The 26,274-nt window shown below is 37.0% G+C and overlaps 1 protein-coding gene across 21 annotated transcripts in view; it reads left to right on the top strand.

Moving 5' to 3' along the window:
* Positions 1-26,274, top strand: part of NRXN1 (neurexin 1) — a 1,163,035-nt gene that overhangs the window by 418,536 nt on the left and 718,225 nt on the right. For all 21 annotated transcript variants that reach the window (XM_049784303.1, XM_049784319.1, XM_049784318.1 and 18 more), the window contains one exon: positions 360-521. In XM_049784303.1, the coding sequence (XP_049640260.1) occupies positions 360-521 (162 nt within the window). The remainder of the gene's footprint in view (positions 1-359; positions 522-26,274) is intronic.

The raw sequence follows: 26,274 nt of genomic DNA, 5'->3' as shown, positions 1-26,274 counted from the left end.
TTACTAACACCATTTTTGTGTCTGCTCAATAACTTTTGAGTTGCCATAGGGATGATGCTGACACTAGTTCAAGAATCCGTTCACTCGCTAACTAGTTTAGATCTAGTAAGGCTAGTTGACTAGAATCCAAGAGTAAACCTCAAACAGACATGAAAATGGGTTCCACTCTAGGTCTAAAAAGAAAAAAAAATCAAATAGAAACAAAACAAAACAAAACAAAAACAAAAACAAAAAAAATTAAAAAGCAAAAAAAAAGAAAAGAAAAATAAAACAAAACAAAACACAAAACAGGCATATCCCAGGATTACAGTCTCTAGGTCTGAGTATAGCGTGTCCTTTCCCTGTGCTTTGTTATCTAGGTGACAATCTCAGTGGACGGGATTCTTACCACCACGGGCTACACGCAAGAAGATTATACCATGCTGGGGTCTGATGACTTTTTCTATGTTGGAGGCAGCCCCAGCACAGCTGACCTGCCTGGGTCCCCGGTCAGTAACAACTTTATGGGCTGTCTCAAGGAGGTAAATATCATGGTCCCAGAATCACTCCTAACTCATGACTTGCTTCATTCCAGATCAGGATTAGACGCACCTTGGCTGAAGAACCAATATTTGCCGAGTCAAATGGCACCGACCAAATCTATATTCTACTGTTGGTTATATAGTGTTAGGGGGTATTGTTCATAGAACTTTTGGAACAATCTGATTAATCTGATTTAATACTCTAAGTAATTCACAGCTATGATCTACATGAGCATGTGTGTATTAGTTCTAAAAGAAAGTTCAAGCTAGACTAGGTCAAGAGTTAAATTAAATTCTTTGCTCCTTTATTCCTAAATGCCTTCCTTAGGTGCTGTGCATATGTGGGCTACTTGGTAAGTATAGAGAAAAGGAAGAGAAATTAAATTACAGGAAAATGGCTCAAAAGAAAATGAGTCTATAATGAAGCACTTTTGTTCCTACCTTTTAAATATATTCTGAGAAACTGAAGTTGCTCCATTTGTGATCTAGATGAGGTTATCTAATATTTCCTTGAAGAAAAATTGTCTGGTTAAAAGAAAATGATGTCAACTTTCATTGCTGACTGATTATTGCTTGTAATTTTTGTGAGGCTTGAAACATAGGGAGATGAGGACAGAGGATCAGAATCTCAAATTTAGTCTTTCTGAATACTTTGCCACAGAAGTTACCTATTTTTCATTAAGGCAAACCCCATTTTTTCCTCTTTACTTGGATCCAGAATTTCTCCTTACTTTGAATGGCTGCAGTTTAATGGCATATAGCTTAAAAATATTCAATATATTAATGATTAGGTGCTGTTGGTTAGTGGTGATAAATTTTGATTTCTTAGAAAAAATATATGTCTTATAAAATTGATTAAGATGAGCATCATTGAAAACTGCCCATAGCTAGATATCCTTTCATGTCTTTCATTTCTCTGAACATACAGAATGTGTTGCATTGTACAGTAGACTTTAAAACACTGTAACTTCAACAAATATAAGGAGACATTGTTTTGAATGACTGAACCTAATTATACTTTCTGTTAGTCAAGATTTACTGCTTCTCAGAGATTTACTTTTGTTCTTTATAAATCTTTAGTGTGGCCCAAAACTGTGTTGACCTGGATGAAGAATGGCAAAATCACAAAGATGATTATCATGACAATAATTACAGTTCTAACATTTCCTAATCTATTTGTGCCTAATACTATTTTGTGCCTAATACTAAGAGCCTTGAGGTACAGAGGGTGGGACTCTGCTACAGAGGCAGTAATTTTAGTATCTGCATTTTTCAGACAAGGAAACTTAGGGCAGAGAAGGTAAGTTTCTTAAGGAAGCTCTTCTTAAGGAAGTTAAACAGAATTCAGTAGGAGAATAAAACAGTTTCAGCCACTGAAGTTTAGTTTGCTTTGACACTGAATCTGGTCTTCCATGTCCAAGGCAAGTATGCCTTCCCCACTGTGCTATCGCTCTGGCCCAAGACCCCACTTTCTGATGTTTCTATGTTCTGTATGAACTCCTGATGACAAGATTTCTTCTTTCATTGAACCTCAAATCCCTCTGGATATTTGGAGTAGAACCAAGATATTGTGCTTTCAGTTATAATATATACCATAATTTTTTGTTTTGTTTTGTTTGGGGGCCACACCCAGTGACGCTCAGGAGTTACTCCTGGCTATTGCTCAGAAATCGCTCCTGGCTTGGGGGATCACAGGGGATGCCAGGGGATCAAACCGTGGACCATCCAAGGTTAGCGTGTGCAAGGCAAACCCCCTACTGCTTGTGCCACTGTTCCGGCTCTGATATATAACATGTTCTTAAGGAAATAATTGTTAGTGCCCCTGCCATAGAAGATTGTTTCTACAAATATATAATAGATTACTATATACATAGAATATATAAAAGATTACTATGAATACATAATATAGACTATAGAATTAGAATATATAATAGACTACTATGAACTATTAGACTATTATGACACAGTTATACCCATTTATATTCAAAAAGAATGAAATGGGTAAGAAAAAGGCAAGGAAAGTACACAGAGGAATAAAACTCTGAGACTTTTAGGATGACTATGATTTGGAGAGGCAGGAGATAGATGTTATTTATTTGAAAAACCACATCGTGACATCAGATTTCACAGTAAGGTGCTTACACCCCTCTAAGGGTGATGAGAAATACGGTGAACAAGGAGCATTTAAGGATCCACAATCAACACCCCATCTGCTCATGTTTCCAATAACCCAGCTTTCATTTTAGAAACCTCTAGTGGAATGAAAACAGTAAAAGGAGTACAAGGACTTGTAACAAGAATTGAGCCAAAGAGACCTTTTGGGTTATCTTGGAAATCCATGGGGATTTCTTCTGTGAACACTGAGTTGAGTTAAGCCTCCTGGTCTTCTCCCAGTCCATGGATAAAGCAGTTGACCAGTTGCATTGGAAATTCATGTTTAAGGAGAGGTTCAGGTTAACATCAGCTATATTTAAAATGTTAATGAGCCATCAGGACATTATGGAACCTTTCCCTTTTTAAGTGGCATTTCAGCTGCTGAAACCTCTTTAATCAAAGACCTCTCATGGTCTTTTAAATTTAAATAAGATCTACTAAGGCTCTAAAAAGAATTTCTTATGGTGTCCTAGGATCTGGGTAGATGTATTTAACATGACTCTTATTTTTGATAGGACACTTTCCACACCTTTCCCCTCTGTATATACATTTATGTATTTATTTATCTATTCATTCAAAAAAGTGTTGCCACTTTTTTCTTGATATAGAATCTCTGGCACTTTCTTTCTGACTCTTCAGAGCAGCACATTCTCAAAGTGGTTCATACTAACTTCCAGGACTATAGCACCCTAGTATGCAATTGAGGGACAGATTTATGTAGTGTGATGGAAGAAGATAAATTTCCTGAGGGTGCTAAATGATATTTTTATTTTGAGAAAATTTGATAGACTAAGTAAGTAGTTTTAAGAACCTCTGATTTAGATCTCTGCATTAGTGGAAAGACCTTAACCTCTGCCTTATATCTTCTCTTGAATCAGTACATAACTTCACCTGGAGGCCATTCAGATGGTTAGTTTCTATCCATGTCTAAATGATTATCTATTTACAATGCCCTGTTCCTCTTGCTACCCAAGTGAAAGAGTGACTGCTATCTAGTATTTTATGTTAAAATCATTTAATTCAGATAGCTGAGTTTTGTAGAACTATGGAAAGGAGAAAAAAATGTATCCATGTTCATTTTCAGGGCATTTTTCTTACTCTTAAATCTGTGCCCATTTACTCTAGTTGGGCTTCTTTTTTGTTTGTTTGTTTGTTTGTTTCGTTTTGTTTTTGTTTTTTGGTTTATTGGTTTTTGAGTCACACCCAGTGGTGCTCAGGGTTTACTCCTGGATCTGAGCTCAGAAATTACTCCTGGCAGGCACTGGGGACCATATGGGATGCTGGAATTAGAATCACCATCCGTCCTGGATTGGCTGCATGCAAGGCAAACGCCCTACCCCTGTGCTATTTTTCCAGCCCCATGGTTGGGAGCTTTTTACTCATATCATTTTGTCTTAACTATAACTTCATAGATGACTTATAACATTTTATTTTGATCTAGTATGCAATCACTCTTTGGATGAACAAGCCTGAAGGAGATATTGATAACATCTAAAGTCATAGAAGAAATTTTGGAATGTTGGATTAGAAGAGATGTGGGGGATCATCTATTACTCCTCTGCCCTATTTTGGCAATGGGGAGACCAACTGGAAAGTTATTTGACCCATCCAAAAGGCAACTGAAGAAATAGCAGGATTAGAAAAGACAACTGTCAGCTTTAAATGCTTAAATATTTGAATGCCTGACTTTTTCATAGTGAACAGTGACATTCAAGGAACAAAAATAAAGATGGTATCCCATTTTCATTACCAATATGGTCCCTGAGCACAGAACCAGGAGTAAACTCTGAGAACAGCCAGGTGGTAACACAAGCTTCCATGAAAGTCCTTTGGTATAATTTTTTTACCCTCCTCCCCAGCCTTTAGTATAATTTTTACGAAATTATTATATTTGGGTTAAAATAGTTGTAAACATTTTTGCATTTTAATGACATTAAGTAAAAACAAACTTTTTGTCTAAAACAAATAAATTAAATTTTAAGTGTTTTTGTAAGCAATTTTGGAATGCCTACTACCATGACTGAAAGAATTCAAGATGCTCCAATAAAAAAATATCATAGAAAGTGGCATGCTTTAAGTATATTTCAGACTCCTATCACCTTGGCATTTATCTTAGACTAGTTGGAAAGTCTTTTCTGGGTAAAAGAATCTCAGTTGATTCTAAAGGTGCTCATTAGAGATAAATATTGTTTTAATATTCAAAGGAAGATGGAAATCTTATGTGTTTTTGTTTAATATTTGGACCATGGGCATTTCTGTAGTAAATTAGACACAAAGAAGTGCTATCCTGCCCCCTCATTAATCTTCCTTGCCAATCACTTTCTACTATTTTGTTTAACTCAGTTTCTTCCTGTCTCCAGAATGCTTTGAAGCACCTATTTCATTCCTGCAGAGTGGAGATTATTTACCATTATTTATTAATAGCAAAATGAGGCTAAGGAAAGAGGAACATCTTGTGTTCTATAAGACTGCCTATAATCTTTTATTTGAAGGTAGCTTTTAACCATATAGACCTCCTGGAGCTTTATCAATCAGTGGACTGGAGTGAAGATGCTGACTGTGTTAGGCAATTTAGCAGGTTGCCTCAAACATTTCTTGGAATGAGCCTAATAGAAGGATTCATGAAGAAAAAATAAAGTGAAAGGCTAGGGGGAATTAAATTCTGACTGGAAGTTGCATCTACACAATTAAACAAACTCAGTCTATTATTGCACTTTAAAAAATTACATACCAAACAGAAGATGCAGTGAAGTGAATGAGGATCAGTGGAAAAGTATGCTTCAATAAATGGTCTCAGTTTATTGGTTAAAATGTTAATTCTGACATAAGGATAAGGTCTCCTTGCCATAAGCAATCCTAGTCCTGTCTTTCCCATAAAGCACTGTTATCAGTAATTAAGAAAGAAGTACAGCATTTTCTTCATGGTTATACCACATCATTCTTCCTACCTTTATGCTTTAAAACAATCGAGAACTTTAGAAGATTAAGGAGGTTTCACAGTGTGATCAACTTCTGTGGACCCAACTCAGCAATTGCTGAGCTTTTCTTTGTTCTGTATTTCCCCCAGTGCTACACTGTTCTTCACATATTAGAACAAAAATCCATGGAAAAATTTACATTCCAAATTATTTTTTTCCAGTTTTGAAGTAAAAATGGGCTACAACCAGCTAGAAAACATTGGTGATTAGGGGGTCATCAAAGTGGAGTATTAACAATGAAGTGTGGAAGGAGAGGAACTTCTGAAGTTGGATAATTCAAAATTCCTGATGAATCGTCTTCAATTAATTTTTTTCTCCAGATTTCCTCCCTGATTGGAATGTCTGATCTCTATAAATGCATTTTACCCTTACTCTCTTTAATTGTCATTCTTTTTAATTTGGTTGTCATTTTTTTTTATTTTGGTTGTCATTCTTTTTATTCTGTGAGATAATAATTGGTAACAAAGTTACATATATATCTTATTTGTTTTTTATTCACCATTTTTATGTAACTTTTAGTTTTGGGGGGCATACTCAGTGGGTTTCAGGGCTTAGTCATGACTTTACACTCAGGGATCAAACCTGGCAGGGCTCAAGACACCATGTGGACTATCATGGATTGAACTAGGGTCAGTCTGATGCAGGACAAACACACTACCTACTTACTCCTGTACTATTGCTTTGGCCCTCATTTATTTTACAGGGGAGAAAATTGTGTTCTTTAATCCCATCTCACCTATACTGTATTTTCCCCCATATTTTTACCCACAATATTATTATCTAATTGGGTGTGAATAATACAACTTTAATTACATTTGATAACCTTTTCTCACTTAAATGAGCTAGTTTAAGTTTTGTTAGTGCCTAAAAGTCTAATTAATCTGAAGCCAATACTATGCTATTCATTCCTGTAACATAATTTCCCTCACACATTAGTACTGATATGCTTCAGGAGACTGGGTTTTGACTTATAAGTTAGGGCCTGGACAAAAGGCGAATTGGACAGTATTTTGGTCAGAATTTTTTTTCTTTTTTTGTTTTTGTGGGCCAAACCCAGTGACCCTCAATGGTTACTCCTAGCTATGAGCTCAGAAATCACTACTGGCTCAAGGGACCATATGGGATGCCTGGGGATTGAACTGAGGTCCATCCTGGGTCAGCTGCATGCAAGGCAAATGCCCTACCACTGTGGCACTGCTCTGGCCCCTTAGACATAATTTTTGATGTAAAAAGATAATAACTTTTCCATCCTAATTTCTACACCAAAAGGTGACAGTTTACTTTTAAAATTTTAGAGAGGAAACAAAATGGAGATTGGAATATTATCAAAGAATTTGACATATCATTATGTGCAGTTAGTCTGATTTATTATATAGGTCCTGCATAATTTATTCTTCAGCTTAGAAATAGTGAATTTTGCTTGGATTCTCCTGCCATGTGAGGTGTCAGAAATAAATGCTAGTTGAGTTAAATTACCTCTGCCTCCTTTCATTTTTTAGACAAGCAGACTATAGCTTTCTTTAGCACTGAAATGCCTCTTTTCATTTCTATGCATTTATTTATGGGTGTCTTCCCAGGAACCCAGGTGAGGTAACATGGATGATATCCTCATTAAGTAAAGTGAGGTCTTGATAGAAACACATACGCACATTTGGTGAGGTCAAACCATTGTCTAGTTTTCCATCTCTAAGTTGAATATATTTGCTAGTAGAGCACATTGCCTGAATGAGATCATTTAAAAAATACTCTATGATAAAAGATATGTGACATACAAAACTACCTATGGTTACACTAAATACTATACAAGGGGTAATTAAAAGTCAAAGATATTATTAAATGGACAAAGAATTTGTTATATTTAAATGTAGTCAAAATGCTGTTTTAATCATTTTCTGTTTGGTCTACAACGTCAAGGGCAGGTTTCACCCAGTAGATGAAACAGTAGATTGCCCTTAAGAAATAAATTAATGATGGGGCCAGAGCGGTGGTGCAGCAATAAGGCATTTGCCTTGCATGATACTGACCTAGGATGGACCACAGTTCGATACCCGCCATCCCATATGATCCCCCAAGCCAGGAGTGATTTTTGAGCATATAGCCAGGAGTAACCCCTGAGCATCATAGGTGTGGCCCTAAAACAAAAACAAAAACAAACAAAAGGAAATAAAGGAATGAATTTATGAAATACTTTAAATATCAAATCAATATCAATAATTTATTTGCTATCGAAACAAGCTATTATGCAATTAAAGCAGTTAGGAAGCCATGAAAGAAAAACAGTTGAAGAAGACCTTTTTATTTCTTTGTGATTTTATTTTGAACACCATGAAAGGTGTTCTCCCGTTTTTTCCCAATGTTTGTCTTTTCAAAGGTAATACTATGAGCATGACCATAATTATACCTTAAAGAATCCCTACTGGACAGAAAGAAATGCAGACAGCTCAAGTTAGGTAACTGGTCTAGGGGAAAGCAAGTGCAAAGTTGCAGAACCAAGATCTGAATTTGAATATCTGACCCCATGGATGCCTCACTTCTTCCTACTACTCTCTGTTGCTTCTTCTGCTCTTTGGGTTATCTCATTTCTCCTTCCAGGCTTATTTTTGTAAAGGTAAAGTGACATTAATTTGTTCTCTAGGAAATTTGAGAGAGAAAGAAAAAAAAACAAGACAGCACCTTAGGAGAACACCTTCATGGTAATTCAAAAAACAAGATATCAAAACAAGATATCTTCTACAATGTTGGAGAAAGTTTTGTGAAAGGAGGCAAGGCTTAGGTAAGGTTTCTTAGATCCAGTTGAGATAACAAGAGTTTTATCATTACTTCTCTAAAAGCAAACATAAGGTGACAATATCTTTCAAAGATCTTCATTCTGTAGCTGACCACAGGAACAGAAGTACATTTAGAAATACTTTCTCACTTTGGATGAAGTATCTGATTTATGCATTTCTAAGATTATGTTTGCCTCTGTGCCCTGGGAGAAGGAAAATAAACTATGGGGGCAGAAACCAAGTGCTTTGCCATAGGTATGTTCATTCAAGTTGACTTCAGGAAATTCCATCTGCCCAAGTCCTTAAGGAAGTATAATTCACTTTTCAGATCGACAAAGCATATGGTGAGTCTTAGTATGGATTTTGCTTTCTGAAGATAGTGATTTCCCACTGAGGGTACCAAGATATTTGTTTCCCATCTTTTTCAGCATGTGCCCAGAGCCTCCAACTATATCAGCAGTTGGCCTGATGTATTGTAGTTCCTTCAAATATCAAGTTAGCAAAATGTTCGCAAAAATATCAAGTTAGCTTGCCCGAAGGTTGATGACAGTAATTCTAAAGACAATACATTTTGTAGTATGTAATGTAGGCTAGCCTTAACTGAAAACAGTCATTAATAATAGCTAAAACAAAAGTTTCTTTACATCTCAGCACCTACTAAAGTATCATGTCCAAACTGTTCCATTAAGTGACAAATTAACGCATGTACGTACTAAAGTTATCAACATTAATCAGTGTTTATTTGATGTCAGGGTCTAAAATTGTCACTGAAACATATAAGTAAGTAAGACTGCACTTTGTAATATAGAGGAAGAGTAGAGTGAAAAATAAGAACATAAATTATAAGATCCTTAAGTGAGATATTAAAAATTACCATAACTGGGGCCGGGCGGTGGCGCTGGAGGTAAGGTGCCTGCCTTGCCTGCGCTAGCCTAGGACGGACCACGGTTCGATCCCCCGGCATCCCATATGGTCCCCCAAGAAGCCAGGAGCAACTTCTGAGTGCATAGCCAGGAGTAACCCCTGAGCGTCACAGGGTGTGGCCCAAAAACCTAAAAAAAAAACCAAAAACATTACCATAACTATACTAAAAACCTTAATGAGAATCAATATTACTTGTATTGAACACTAAAAAAATTATGTGACTTATATTTGTCTCTCTCTACTCAACTCTATAATAGCTATGCCACTGTATGGGACTAAAGACAAATTTATTTTATAAGAAAAAAGCTTCCTCTTGCTGAATTATACATAATTGGAAATAAAATGATTCAAACTTTTAGAAAATTAACTATGAAGGAAAAGAAAATTACAAGCTCTTTAGAGAGTCAAACATGAATATTATCAAATTTGAGCTTTATTTTAAAAATCTGATATATATTCAAAGCAAATAAATATATTGGATTTTATCTTAATTTTTGTTATTTAAAGTTTGGGGGAATCAAGCGTTGGTTTTGTAAAAATATATTCCCGTGCATGTTAATTTTTTTCTAGAGGATCATCACTATTGAAACACTCTTATACAGGGGTCTCAAACTCAATTTACCTGGGGGCCGCATGAGGCAAAGTCAGGGTGAGGCAGAGCCGCATAAGGGATTTCGCTTACTGAATATTCGCAATAAAAAAATCGCAGTAGATGTACCTAAAATATTATTGTCAACAATATGTAAGCCACTATGATCAAAATAAAAATTATATTAAAAAAATCGCATTAGTAAGAAAAAAAATCACATTAAACATTTGCATACCCCAAACAGAACTGGGGTACGTGAATGTTTAATGCGATTTTTTTTCTTACTAATCCGATTTTTATTGCGATTATTCGGTAAGCAAATATTGCGATATTTGAAGGCCGGCCGCGGACCACAAAATGTTATATGGAGGCCCTCAAACGGCCCGCGGGCCACGAGATTGATACCCCTGCTCTTAAATAAATTTCTTTAAAACTAAAAACAAAACAAAACAAAAAAACTGTCCTGGAGACATAGAACAGTGGTAAGGCATTGACTTTGCATACAACTGACCTAACTTCAACTCCCAACACCTTATATGGTCCCCAAACCCCCTCCAGAAATGATTGATCCCCTGAATACAGAGCCAGGAGTCAGCCCTGAACACCACCAGGTGTGCCCCCCAACCAAAAAATAAATATATATATACATATACATATATAAAACAAATTAAAATAATTGCTATAAAAAGCATATAATATTAGATAATGAGAAAGTAATATTTTGCTAGTAAATTTGTGCAAAGAGATATTGGTTATTTTAGTATTCAGTTAATTTTAGTTATGAATAATATATCATATAGCTGGAATCCTGTGAAGTACCAAGATAAAAGATAATTAGACTGAAATAGGTTTTCTAGCTGAGGCTATGAAAAATGGGATGCTACTCAATACTCCAGGATTTCTCCTTATTGAGCCTGTTTCTAAATATAAATCAAATGGGAATATAAATTATAGATTGAGATACAAGTAAGTTAATTGCAGTAGGTGGTTTTGGAAGCAGATAGGCCAGGAATTGAATCCTGGCTCCTTCAGTATGACATTTGTGGGGAAAATGTGCATTATTTTTCTGTTTTCATTTACTCCACGACAAAAAAATCCACCAAAACTATGGACTATAGTATCCAATGTTGTGCATGCATCGGGCTGTACTCTTTTGATAACTCTTGAATATTAGCTGCAATTACATTGAAACATGAGCTCTATAAATATGTGACTACATCGATGCTTACGTCCCCAGATATAGAAGATCTGTGATACTGTTGATTATTTCACAATTTTGTTGTTGTTGGGGTTTACCTGACTACACAAAGGGTTCTCCCAGAATAACTCAGGGGACTGAACTGGGACTTTTACATGGAAAGCACATGCTCATAACTAGGAGTCATTACTCTAATTCCATCACAAGATTTTTTAAATTCATAATATCTTTATTTAAACACCTTGATTACAAACATGATTGTCGTTGGGTTTCAGTCATAAAAAGAACACCCCTCTTCACCGGTGTAACATTCCCACCACCAATGCCCCCTATCTCCCATCTCAAGATTCTTAAGAATTTTTGTGCTGGATCAACAAATTCAGAATTACCCTGAGATTTTGCACTTATCAAGTTAATCTGTATTTCAGAACAAGAGCAACAGTATAGTGCATAAAGTACTTGCCTTGCATGTGGCTTACCCAGATTTGATTCCTTATACCACATATGATCCCTGAATCTATCAGGAGTGATTTCTGGCTACAGTGCCAGGAGTAAGCTCTAAACAACACCAAGTATGGCACCCAAACGAACAAAAACATTTTATCATTTACCTACCTTAACAGCTAGTTTAATATCAGGGCCACATCACTTATATATAAAGGATGTGAGGAAACGAACAATTTGAGCTAGTGTTGGTTGGCCTCCTATCTAGTGTGCCTTCCTCTTTCACCATGTTTCATGTACTACCCAGTTTTTAAAAGCATTAAAAATCAGTCAAGAGGCATCTGAGGCTCAGTATTTTCAGAAAAATAAAGAGATCTTCCTGTTTCTGATAGGGAGACTGAGCAGGAAAACTTCAGACAGGAAAAATAAGTTGGTTTTAATATTTTGCCAAATTCATGTTTGTTTTTTTTAATGTTTGTTTGGGTTAGGGAAGGATGGATCACTCCCAGCTGTGTTCAGGGCTTTCTCCTGGCTCTGTGCTCAGGGTTAGTCCTGATGAATTTTAGGTGGCCATAAGGAATGACTCTTGAGTCATTCTCTTGTAAAGAACTAGGCTCCAGGTTTAAGGTTCTTGCAGAAATTATTTCAAAGCTTTGCAGGAAAGTATCTTCTAGAAAAGAAAGTGAAGGGGCTGGAGAGATAGCATGGAGGTAAGGCGTTTGCCTTTCATGCAGGAGGTCATCGGTTTGAATCCCGGCATCCCATATGGTCCCCCGTGCCTGCCAGGAACAATTTCTGAGCCTGGAGACAGGAATAACCCCTGAGCACTGCCGGGTGTGACCCAAAAAGAAAACAAAGTGAAGTAAAATTAAGCATGGATACTAATTCTATTTTGTTTGGAGGCCACACCTAGAGGTGGTCCCTAAGTAAGTCCTGAGCACCTATAATTGTATTTATATTTCACTTCTAGCCAGGCTCAGAGGCCCATCTGGTGTGTTGTGGATCAATGCTGGGTCAGCCTCTTGTGAGGTAAACACTTTCTTGCAGTACTAGCAAACAGCCCCAGCAAGAGACCTCATGCTAAAAAAAAAGCCTGGTCAACTAATAGAGAAGATGAAACCCACAAAATGAAAGGGAAGTCACAACCCAAAGAAGGTAGAGGCTACTTGAAGTAGAGGAAAAGTTTGAGCATCCCTGAGAGACAGCCCAGAGGTGAGTCTAGAATGGAGAAGTCAGAGCTGTGAGAAGTGTCGCTCTAGGCAGTTTCACTTACCTTCACCAGTCTCAGCTATGGCTGAGACAAAATAAAAGTATGAGCTGGGAAGACCATTTGCTTCTATTCCACTCATCATTCCTTACCATTTGTAGACTCCACAAAAACTTGGTTGCCTACTCAGCAGGTTTCTGTTTTTTGGAATATATCTTACTTCATTGATATGTGTTGATTTTTAAGACTTTTATTGTCTCTCCTGAGTTTATTACCCAGTTCCCACTCATTACCCAACTGTCGACCTTATGCTTATGGAAGTGTTTGAGATCTGTCCAACCATTTCTGTTTGCCCTTTTCAACATTTTTTTTTAGCTTCATACTGTTTTAGTTTCCAATACTTTTCAAAAAAAAATTTGCTTCTATTTGCTCACCTGCATACTACTAACTTAAATACAGTAGACTTCCTAAAGTGTATGGAAGAGTAAATGCCACTTCTAACAGTTGCTTCCCATCAGCCTCACCTAACAGTATGCTTACCCAAGGTTGAAGTCTGTCATTCAGTGACAAAACTTAGTGTTAATACATAGTAGGTATTTTATTGATTATGTACTAACTATATGTCTCTATAGAATTACATGGCATATAATCCTAAATCAGAAAATGCCAACAATGGCAGTCAACTAAAACCTATTTATTTGTGAGGGGGGTGTTAAAGGAAAATCAAGCTCAGTAACAGTTACTGACCCATAAAGGGATTTAACTCCTCAAGGTGTGGCCCTGGACCAGCAGTTATAACATCATCTGGGACCTATTAAATGCAAAGTATGATGCTTCTCTCCAGAACCACTGAATTAGAATCTTCATTTTAATAAGATCCCTAGGTGATTTCCTATGCAAATTAAAGTCTGAGAAATTGCTGAGTTAGAACTCTTCAGGTACACAATTTTATTGATATCATTGACTGTAGATGAACAATTATGGTCAGTGTCACTCAACACTGTCAGTTAACTGGGCTAGGATATACCTCAACTGCAACTTCTGCCTGAATTATAGAGAAGAAAAATATGGAACAATGTGCAGCTTCATAATCATGTGGTGTCTCTGGTATGTAGTCAAAACCTCAATATTTCAAAGTACCGAGATACCAAGACCTAACCGTATCTTCTCCAGACTCAGTTTCCTTGGAGACCCTATTTAGACTTGGTATTTACAAAGACTGTGGCCATGTTATTCTTCTGTGAGTAAATAGAGGACAAGATAAACCACCACTATACAGGACGGGCCATACTCAGACAATCCAAATTTCAAGGCAAACAGCCTAGAAATGAAGGATATTTACTACTCAAAAGAGAAGAAATTTGTATCTAAAATATTTGGAACTAGGCCCATGATCCACTAAGGTTGCGGATTTTAATACAAATTTTAAATTAAGTTTCAAATACTGCTTTTATTGAACCATTTCTGGTGCCAGAATGCTAAAAAATTCAATTGCACATTTTGTTTGGTTAATTATTATTTATGCAAGGTAATATTTTTACTTTTAATTCTATATACATTCTATATAAATAAATATGCGTATATATATATATATATATATATATATATATATATATATATATTCCTTTTGGCCATGATTTGTATAGGCTTAGTTTACCTTGCCACAATTTGCTAACTGAAACAAATTTATATTTATATATAATATATTATATATATTATTTTCGAAACCCGTTACAACCTAAGAAAAGGAAACTCGTCCTTATAAGTATAAATTAAATAGTTGGGGATTTGGGGCATTAGAAAACATTTAGGAAATGCAGCAACTGAAGCATGCATTTTAATTAGCGCCCCCTAGAGGCAGTAAAGACATAGACCACTCTGAACAAAAGCATTGCTGGCCTAGAATGTTCTCTGCATTTATGTGAACAAAGAAAAACCTTTAACTGACATCAATAGAAACACTGTTCATTCCACAACTGTTGTGAATTGTGCTGTGCTGTGATAGAGTCAACTCAATTTGACTAAATTTGGATGCAAAATGCAGTGGAAGGAGGTTTCACACATAACTTCACCTAATACCAACTTCAGATTTTCCCCTAAACAAAATTTGTGGTGAGGGCTATTGCTCTTGAAAATATGTTCAAACTAAATATATTTGTGATGAATCAATGAGAGAGAACAGTGAAAATGTCACGCTGCCTCTTTGCCCGGCAAAGACATTCTTTACTTCACTTAATTTTCACTTTGAATAAAATTTCCTTTTATTTCTACTTACACATATCTTGGGAAAGCAAATGTATTTGAAACTAAAATCATAGAGGAGTTTAAGTAAATATCTCACTTATTTGTTCTTATTAGTTAATTTTTATGAAGAGAAAATACTCATCTAAATAATAATTAATATTTTCAGCAAACCCTCACTGAATAAAAAGCAATACTCCAAGTTAAAAGATACTGTTTACAAATAGGGATAGCTTGTATTTGATGGTAGTTTCCAACAACACATAACCATAAAATAAATTTAATATTTTAAATTCAACAAAAAGTATCTATTTAATGAGTATCATGAAATGGTTCTGTGTGGGTGCTATATAAGCATAGCAAAATAATAACCAAACAGGGTAAACAAACATATAAGCAATAGGTGTCTTGTGTTCACTTTGGACAAATTTAGAACAGAAAATTTTGCTACTGTAGTTTATATGTAAGTATTTGATCAGTTGGGGCGTCTAATGATTAAACCTCCTGCCAAAGATATCCATTACATGGAAAGAAAAATGCTAGTTCTATCCCATTTTTAAGAAAACTAAGAAAATAGTCACTCAAATAATTTTCTGAATTCTACTTCAGAGGAAGAGTCTATTAAAAAAAAACAAACAACCGAACAACTGTGGCATTATTTTCTTGATATCGCATTAATTACTCTTTTTAAAATTCCAGTAAGTTCATTATCATTACATTCCAGTGAGATAATTTTTTAATGGAGACTGGCTACATTCAAGTCAACAGAGAGTTGATCTAGGTAGGATCTGCAAAAAAATGTTTCCTCTGGGCCAATGAGGTGGCGCTAGAGGTAAGGTGTCTGCCTTGCAAGCACTAGCCAAGGAAGGAATGAGGTTCAATTCCCCTGGCGTCCCATATGGTCCCACCAAGCCAGGGGCAATTTCTGAGTGCTTAGCCAGGAGTAACCCCTGAGCATCAAACGGGTGTGGCCCAAAAAAACAAACAAACAAAAAAAAAGTTTCCTCATGGCTAGAATATGTAAACATAGATTTGAAGGAAAAAGAATATTATCAGTATGCGAATGACAATGAGAGATTGTTAGAGCAGGGTTAGAGCAGACAACATATTTGATTGATGTGTAGGATCCATGTAGTAGGTCAGGGATTCATAGGGGCAAAAAGCAATAGTGTTGTTGCCTAAAACTTGGGTGAAGTTGGGGCCAGAGTGATGGTTCACTAGGTAGGGCACTTACGTTGCACACAACCGACCTGCATTCAATCCCCATTGAGTACCTCTATGAATGGTCCCTGAATACAGATCTAAGAACAATATCTGAACACAGCTGGGTATGATATCAGTGCAATCAACAAACAAAAACAGGCTTGGTGAAATTATTTTGAAAATGTATAGATGAATGACAGGTAATGTTTATGGCAATGATTGAGAGTTGTGCATATTAGAATAATTAGAGAGAGGCCAGTGAAAGATTAGTCCTAGTGCCTTGTTCCTGGAAGGCTTGATTTCTGTCAATGACCTACCAAGAAACACAGCTTCCTGTCTATACAGTGGTAGGAAAGAAGAAGTAGACCTTGGGTCAAAACTTGAAGGAATTTGGGGGCCGGAGAGATAGCATGGAGGTAAGGCGTTTGCCTTTCATGCAGGAGGTCATCGGTTTGAATCCCGGCATCCCATATGGTCCCCCGTGCCTGCCAGGAGCAATTTCTGAGCCTGGAGCCAGGAATAACCCCTGAGCACTGCCGAGTGTGACCCAAAAATCACAAAAAAAAAAAAAAAAAAACTTGAAGGAATTTTAGGTGGAAATACTTTAAGAATTTCAATTACTTGTGTTACAGTGTCACAGACAAGCATCAAATGACAATTGTGATAGGTCTAACATTTTATAGAAATAAGAATCAAAAGAACCTAAGTATGCAGGTCAACACACACACACACACACACACACACACACACACACACACACACACACACACACACACGGGAGTTTAGGACTGGGAATAAATCTCAGATACAAAAGAGCCCAGGAATTCTTCAAAGAAGGAATCAAGGTGGCCTGGTGAATTTGGAAGAAGAAATAACCAACTCCAAAACATCTACATATTCCTCCCCCAACAACCTTTTAAAACAGTTATTATTCTGACTGTTATGAAAAAGACTGGAAAAGAGATGTGGAAAGCATGACAGAAGTAAGAAAATGACTTCCTTCCTTTTTTATCCTTCCTTCTTTCCTCCCTTCCTCCCTCCTTCCTGCCCTTTTCCTTCCTTCCTTCCTTTCTTCCTTCCTTCCTTCCTTCCTTCCTTCCTTCCTCCCTCCCTCCTTCCCTTCCTCTCTCCCTTCCTCCCTCCCTCCCTTCCTTCCTTCCTTCCTTCCTTCCTTCCTTCCTTCCTTCCTTCCTTCCTTCCTTCCTTCCTTCCTTCTTTTCTTTCTTCTCTCTCACTCACCCTCCCTTTTATTGTCTCTCTCTCCATTCCCTTGTTCTTTTCTTTCCTTTCCACCTTAAGAAGAGTCAGGCCTTGCGTTCAGACTCAGAACACCAAGCAGTTTCTCTGCTATGTATGGCCTTGAAGCCTTTTTGAAGCAGCCCCAGGCTTTGATGCCAGGAACTCACATTCTCATTAAACTTCCCAGGTTTCCATCAAACAGTCTTCATTGCTTTCAACCTGTAGCTGATCGCACTGTCAAGTCATAGGGCAGATGATCAAAATGCTTGGTGTTTTAAAAATTCAGAACACTGGATGTGCTTGCCCTGCTCCACTCTCTCTGCACTCGAACAAAAGCAGGCAGGAGAGCTTGGCACATAATTGCTTTGTGGTCCACTTTTACCTGACAAATGTATCCTGAGAAGGGCGCTCAGGGTACCTGTGATCAAATGAATGAGCTCAGTCAACAGGAGGTTTTCTTAAAAAATCAGTATCAATAAAATGGACTTCTGGAAAGTTTGGAGATTCTCAGTATGAACAAGGGAACTACTAGAGTCCTAGTTATTTCCTCTGATTTTTTTTGCAGGAACGATTCTTTTTTTTTATCTTTATTTAAACTTCATGATTACAAACCTAACTGTAGTTGTGTTTTAATCACAAAAAGAACACCCCCCCATTACCAGTGCAACATTCCCATCACCAATTCACCCCATATCCCTCCACCCACACACTCCCTGTCTGTATTCTACAGGCATTCTACTTCTCTCACTCACTAACATTGTCATGGTAGTTGTTAGTGTTCTAATTGCACTCACACCTCCTTGAGGTGAGCTTCATATTGTAAGCTGGTTCTTCTGGCCCTCATCTCTAGGCATTATTACAATAATGTCTTTTATTTTTCTTAAAACCCATAGATAAGTGAGACTATTCTGTGTGTCTTTCTCTCCCTCTGACTTATTTTACTCAGCATAATAGTTTTCATCTCCATCCATGTACAGGAAAATTTCATGACTTCATCTCTCCTGACAGCTGCATAATATTCCATTATGTATCTGTACCACAGTTTCTTTAGCCAATCATCTGTTCAAGGGCATCTTGGTTGTTTCCAAAGTCTGGCTATTGTAAACAGTGCTGCAATAAATATAGGTGTGAGGGAGGAAGGAATTTTTGTATTTTGTTTTTATGTTCCTAAGCTAACCCATGCCTGCTGACTATAGGGTTGGAGACCTGAAAGAAAGATAGGAACCATCTCTGAGACTGTCCCCATTGTCTTTCAATATAGGACTGCAGGAGGCAAAGGCACCATAGAGTAGATGCTTCTGTTTGCTTAGAGTGGGTTACTTCTTCAGGTTCCCTTCAGTTAATAATAGATTTAATAAACATTTAACTATTTTATAGGATGGAAGGAAGGAAGGAAGGAAGGAAGGAAGGAAGGAAGGAAGGAAGGAAGGAAGGAAGGAAGGGAGGGAGGGAGGGAGGGAGGGAGGGAGGGAGGGAGGGAGGGAGGGAGGGAGAGAGGGAGGAAGGAAGGAAGGAAGGAAGGAAGGAAGGAAGGAAGGAAGGAAGGAAGGAAGGAAGGAAGGAAGGAAGGAAGGAAGGAAGGAAGGGAGGGAGGGAGGGAGGGAGGGAGGGAGAGAGGGAGGAAGGAAGGAAGGAAGGAAGGAAGGAAGGAAGGAAGGAAGGAAGGGAGCAAGTAAGGAAGGAAGGAAAGAAGGGAGGAAGGAAGGAAGCAAGGAAGGAAGAAAATAAGGGAGGAAGGAAGGAAGCAAGGAAGCAAGGAAGGAAGGAAGCAAGGAAGGAAGGAAAGAAGAGAGGAAGGAAGCAAGGAAGGAAGGAAGGAAAGAAGGAAGAAAGGATTGGGAGAAAGGAAGGAAGGAAGCAAGGAAGAGGAGAAAGGAAGGAAGAAATGAAGGAAGAAAGAGGAGAAAGGAAAGGAGGTGGAAGGAAGGGAGGGAATGAGAAAGGAAAGAAGAGAAGGATGTAAGTAAAAAGGGGAGAAAAGAAGGAAGGACAAAGGGAGAAGGGAAGAAGGGAGGGGGATATTCCTTTTAGTGAAATTGTATACATATTTTTTTTCTTGTTTTTTTTTCGGGCCACACCCGTTTGATGCTCAGGGGTTACTCCTGGCTAAGCGCTCAGAAATTGACCCTGGCTTGGGAGCACCATATGGGAGGCTGGGGGATCGAACCTCGGTCCATCCTTGGCTAGCGGTTGCAAGGCAGACACCTTACCTCTAGCGCCACCTCACCAGCCCCACATATTTCTAAATAATATTGACTATAACATGGAGCATGGTGATTTAAAAGTTATTGATAACGAGATAAGGAACAGCTAAATAAAACTTAAAGTAATGGGATCGCCATAGGAATTTAAAAGAGAAGAGCTTATTTCATCTACCATTTAGTGAAATTTTCCAGGATGCTAAAATCTCATGTGGAGAAAATCTGGGAAAGATATGTGTTCTTTTCTATATTAAAACATAGGATATTATATTTTGGCTTGGGCCTGAATCTTCTTGTGCATTATAATGAATGTTCTGTCGCATTTGGTGGATAAGCTTTCAAAATTCGAGTGAAATGTATAGAACATTTAATGGAAGCCATTAAATTAAATAACCAGACATCAAGTCTTTTTCAAAATTCAAAAAGAAAACAACTCTAAAAAAAGTGAAAAGATGAGAACAGTTTATTTTGTTCCAAATGAAGAAAGACTACAAGATGTATGTTTGGATCACTTTGTATTTTTAGTAGAGCAAGGTAGAGATCTTATATTCTTGTTCCAGATTCTTTCTAATAATGCTCTTTCAATCAGCTTTTATATTATTTCTTGATTAAATGTCTTCCTTGGCTTCATGTAGCCAAGAAACATTGCAGATATCAAAGATAGTCAAATTCAGTTTGATAACACCTACTTTTTGTCATGACTAGTCAGCAAAATAAATTTGCTTCAGAGCAAAGAAAAATTTAACCCTTTTTCAGAATAAGTCCATTTTCATCATCTATAAAGACTCTAACATTGAATACGCATGACACATGGGTTAAAGTCTGTCTAAATGAAAGTAGATTTTTAAATCCCCAAGTCAATGATCTATAAACTCATTATAGTTCTCTTAAAGGCAGTATTAATATAGTATGTTTATCTTGACATCTTAAAATATGTACAATGAAATTCAATTTTTGACCCTTCTTTGAATGTTTTCTGTTTTTAGACACTTAGCAAAATGAATATTTGGGACTTCTGAGAATAAGGACCTTTTAGGACAATAATACATAAGTCAATGCCATAATTTTTGTAAATAAATCCCATGATCATTTGAACTAGCACATTATGAGTAGATTTGACTTTTTTTCCATAGAAGGTCTATACCTATAATATTCTAAAAATCATGCATTCAGCACTTGTTTTTCAAAAACTATGCTAAATTGGACATAATCTTTGAAGGACAGATTTTAGCACTCTATGGCATTGTAGTTTAACTTACCTTCAAATAGTGTTTTTCTATAATTATAAAACATTAACATTAGATGACTATAGCAGTATGTATAATGAGATTAGGGGCAAATAATCCTTTTAAGTACACAAGCACAGTGATATGAAGTGACTTCACTAAGTTATTATTGCTGTATTTTTGAAGAGCTAACAGTAATAAATATTGCATCCTTGGTAGTTCAATAAAATATTCAATTTAACACAATAATATAGTTGGTAGAAAAATCCACAACAGAATTTATCTTTCCCTTAATTTTTAATTTGCAGGTAAACTTTAGTGTGAAAAAAACCCTTTTCTATTGTCAACTGCTTAAATGTCAAACTTTTTCCTGACATTTTTTATTTATTCTCACCATAACTTTAGTGATTGCATGATTCTATGAACATCTTCAAATTAACCTTTACTTCTAGACTTTCCATCATCTAACAAAAAATGCTGTCTCAAATAATGTGGAGAAAGGTTAGACTTCAATTATCTATCTAGAAACTTGATATCTTTGGAAAGTTGTGAGATTTTCTCGGGCCTTTTGAAGCATCTTTCATAGGTAAGATTTTGCTTTTTGTTATACGCTCTTGAAACACAGAGGGTATTGCAGTATTGAAACTTGCCTCTCAGATTTTCAGCTTCCAATTTTAGACAAACTTTGAAGCTTATGCTTTATTCATTACTGGAAGATTCTAGCTAGAATTAAGTAATAGAGCTCTAATTAGGCAATTATATGTTTTCTCATTTTCAGAAAAAATACAGTTTATTTTAGGCCTTTTTTTTAAAAAAAAGCTTTTCAGCAACATGCAGAGTTTTCTTCTGCTTCTATGTTATAATTTTCATTCTTTATCTATTCTAAAACTCTGTTTATGTAATTTCCAATATTAATTTTTATATAAGCAGGCAATCTGATTTTCTCTGTTTGGTTTTGCTTTCCTCATTTTCTGCTCAACCTTCTGTTTTCCTTCCCTTAGGTTTGTAGTTATTAAAATAACTAAGCCGAGTCTTAACAACTAAAAACATTATGCATTAAATTTCTATCAACTACCAGAATCAGAATATACTTTATAGTTTCTTATAGCAGATATCATTATATTTATGATTTTTTTCTTTTTCATTTAGAGCAAATGTTTTAACCCCAATTAGCACACCACAATTTCTTCCCATCTATTTCCTATTCTGGTGAAGAAATTATTAATTGGTTTCTGGGTTGTTGCTTTATAATTTCAAATGAAGCTGTTGGTAGTGATTATTTCCTTCTATCACTTAGTCTTATCTTAAGTTGACTACTTTGTGCAGTGGATATGCAATACTTTCTGCTTGCTTTGGTCAGTATTCCCAAGGATTTTGCTTTATCACGCCATACAATTTAAATTAAATAAAATGTTTATCAAGAATAGTGCACTTTGCATTTTAGCATCTCAGTCTTTCTCTGAAAATAGCTTATCATCATAGTCTATAGAGAGGTCATAGGCAAATAATATATCAGAGGCAAATAGGTCCGTTTCAAGATAAATGCTTTTGCTGACTTGTTTTTTGCTATTTATTGATAATAAAATAAAGGCTTGACTTGCTTGGAGCCTTGTGATATATTAAGGAGTTTTGTAATTGTGTGTGTGTGTGTGTGTAAGATAATTTTTGCTTTTTGTTGTTTTGTTTACTTGGTTTTGTTTTGACATTTGGATCTTACTCAGCAGTGCTCAGGGCCCACTTCCGGCTCTACGTGCAGGAATCACCCTTGGAGGTGTTCAAGGGATTGAATTCGGACTGTGTGCAAGGTTAATGCCCTTTCCCTCTGTCTTCTCTGATCCCCAAGTTTCATAAAGTCTAAATGCTTCATCGTTTTTAGTATAAGCATGAGATTGATAATCACATAGTCCTCAGAGAACTATTGCTTCGAGCTCACAATTAGTGTGACTTTGGGCAACAAAATCAATTTGTTTTGTTGTTTTATTTTTCCCATCATCTCCTCTATAAAGCGAGATAAGGAGTAAGAATCTTTTGAGGTTTAATAAGATATTTGTTTCAATGTTTAATGGAATAATTAGGGCTAGGGACCAGTAGGCCTGGATCTAACTGGCACTGAAGCATTTTCTGGATATCATTTAACCTTCACAATGAACAAGCTAGGAAATTTTTATTATTACATGTGACTGACCTTTATTAATTTTTATTTTTACTTTTGTGGCCACACCCAGAAGTGCTTAGAGGGTTCTTTCTGGCTTTGTCCTTAGGAGTGACTCCCTAGCCATGCTCAGGAGACTATGTACAGTTCTGATTAAATTGGGGTGAACTGGGTTGAGCCACAGGTCAGGTCAGTGCCTAAACTCTTGTGCCATTTCTCCAGCTCACTTGACCTATTTGTTAAGGAGGTGGATCAGGAAAACTAAGTCACTTGCACAAGGCTTCATTTCAGTACTGGATTGAATCCAGAGATTTAGACAAATTCAATCTAAATCTAAAACCTGTCACACAAAAGTATTGGATAAAGACAGGGAAGTAAAATAAGAGTCTTATTTCTGGCTATTTAGATGTTCAACAAATTCACATGAAGTGGAATTAAAGTTGAGAAACACACATGCTCCTGGGTGAAGGTCCCACTGAGAGGCTGGAGGAAATGCATTTGTTTGTTTGACAAACAAATTGGTTAAATACAGAGGTGCATTGTGAGTGCATCCATGGCGTTGAGCAGCAAACTATAAAAGCCTACACTTGTAGTGTCTGAAATCCTGCTGAGATGTTCATCTACTGCTATGGAAGAATAGGAATTCAAGAAAGAGATTAGTGGTCATTCATCTTAAGTGGTATTAAAGATTTGGAAGCTTACAATGCTCATCTGACCACATAACGCAGTGAAAGAAGAACCCCCAGAATCTTGGTAGCACCCTGAACAAGAAATAAGGGCAAAGAGAGAAAACAAGGACAAGATAAGCAGAAATAAAAGTGTGCAACATCAGGGGCCAGAGCGATGGTGCAGCAATAGGGCTTTTGTGTTGCACGCAGCTGACCCAGGCCAGATGTGGTTTGATCCTTGGCATCCCATATGGTCACCTAAGCCAGGAGTGATTTCTAAGTGCATAGCCAAGAGTCACCCCTGAGCATCACAGGGTGTGGCCCAAAAAACCCCAAAATACATATACATACATATATATGGATATATATGTGTATATATATATATATAGAGAGAGAGAGAGAGAGAGGGAGAGAGAGAGAGAGAGAAACATCAGCAAAGATAATGCCTGAGGCATAAGGCTGGAAGGGTTGATCCTGAGAGTAAAAAACAGACAGAGGCTATATTCTTTCTGAAACATCAGTCAAATTTTTAAGGGATCTTAAGCCCCTGGATCTGACTATTTATTAAGAACAATATCCCAGGAGTTATTTCATGGGTCTTGCAAAGACCTGAAAGGCAATTCAATAAGGTGCTTCTTCCAGACAGATGTGAAGATGTGAGAATTTTAAACTTCCTACTGCAGTGTCCCGTGCAGGGACAAATTTGGGGCTGATTATTGCCAACAAAGTTGCCAGCACAGACCTTTCCTCGGGGAGAGCTAGAGAATCTTCCTGTCGGCACCACTGGGTAACAAGTTGTCTTTGAAGCTATGAACAAACTCAGACTTCTGGTAGTTGAGATGAAATTGTGAACTCACCTTTCAGGCACAATGACTTTGTGAAGCTGCTTTAGAATCAGCAGACAAATCTATGTCTACCAATATTCGTGCATCACACCCCTTCTTTAAACGTGAGTTTTCTGTGTTAGAGAAGAAATTAGCAAAAGACTATTGTGAAAGTTTGGTTCTTAAAAGCACAGAAGTACCCAGAGAGCAAACCAGAATATTGCTTATGTATAAATGACAGCTTTCAGAAAAGAACAGAAAAATAATGGGATCCCTACCCAAGGATCCAGGAAAGATCAGGAAGATAACTGTCTGAAAGGGTGATTAACCTAAAAGATTTTAGATGGCAAGGGGTTCAAGTAGAACAAACAAACAAACAAACAAAACTGAGGGTGAATAAATTGATTCAGTCTTTTATATTTTAATCATTTCGGCCATGAGACGTGAGAGAGGTTATTCTGGAAAAAAATCCAAAAATGAATGGGAGGGTCTACATGACTACAAAAGCAAAGTAAATGTCAAAGAAGTATGAGATAATTGCAAATAAGTATGTTTATAGAAAATAAGAAATATGAAAGAAACTTGGAGCACACTGTAAGGAATTCCTACTGTAACTTTAATCTTTTTATTTTATGGATTTGTTTATATTTATGCTGCATTAGATCTTTGGATATCAATGGGCCAGAAGAGTATTATTAGGCATTAAAGACTGTGACAGCAATGTGGATTAAAAGCATTTGGGGGTGGGGCCGGGAAGGTGGCGCTGGAGGTAAGGTGTCTGCCTTGCAAGCGCTAGCGTAGGACGGACCACGGTTCGATCCCCCGGCGTCCCATATGGTCCCTCCCAAGCCAGGGCGATTTCTGAGCGCATAGCCAGGAGTAACCCCTGAGTGTCAAACGGGTGTGGCCCAAAAACCAAAAAAAAAAAAAAAAGCATTTGGGGGTTCAGCTGGCACATCATAACCTGCGCAGGCCAATTCTATGTCAACTTCTGATCCCCAACTTCCCCACCATGATTGGAACCTTGATGATCAATGACCCCCAAATCCTCAAGATCATCAACTTGGTCATCATCAATGGGAGTCCCCTGTTCCCCAACTGGAGTAGCCCTCATTAAATATTTTAAGCTGTATTGGACATACTTGAAAAAATATTGTATGTAAGAAATCATAATAATACATACAATGTTCACACCAATCCTGCCACCTGTGTCAGAATCACCCAACCAATGTGCCTCACCTACATCACCCTCCCAGCCTGCCATTTTGGCAAGCACCTTTTAACCTTTGTTCAAATTTGGGTCTCCAGATTTTAGTGTTGTTAACCTATAGTTTGAATATTTAGCTTTGTCTTCTCTTAACACCACCAATGTCCCTATATCCCCTTAACCCCTGGACCCCATTATTTCACTATATATATTTCTTTTTGAGCCATGCCATAAACGTCCAACAATACTCATGGTTTACTCCTGGCTATACATTCAGGAACTACTGCTGACAGGTTCCTGAGTTTGACACCTGCAGTGTCAGAAATTGAATCTAGATTGGCTGCAAGCAATCTGAGCTATCTTTCTGCCCCTCACTTCTAATCTATAAATAATCTACTTGATCAAATTTAGAATGGTCTCAAAGAATAACATTCACAGTTCTCTGAAAGACTGTTCAAATTCTCCCTTTTTGCCACCTTCAAGATGCAAAACAAGTGAAGGCAGAGAGAACTGAGGTGCCTGGCCCTTCA

The sequence above is a fragment of the Suncus etruscus genome, chromosome 12, assembly GCF_024139225.1.
Source record: "Suncus etruscus isolate mSunEtr1 chromosome 12, mSunEtr1.pri.cur, whole genome shotgun sequence".
In the NCBI taxonomy this organism is placed as follows: Eukaryota; Metazoa; Chordata; class Mammalia; order Eulipotyphla; family Soricidae; genus Suncus; species Suncus etruscus.
The sequence above is the reverse complement of the archived record's forward strand: the minus strand, read 5'-3'. Positions and strand labels throughout refer to the sequence as shown.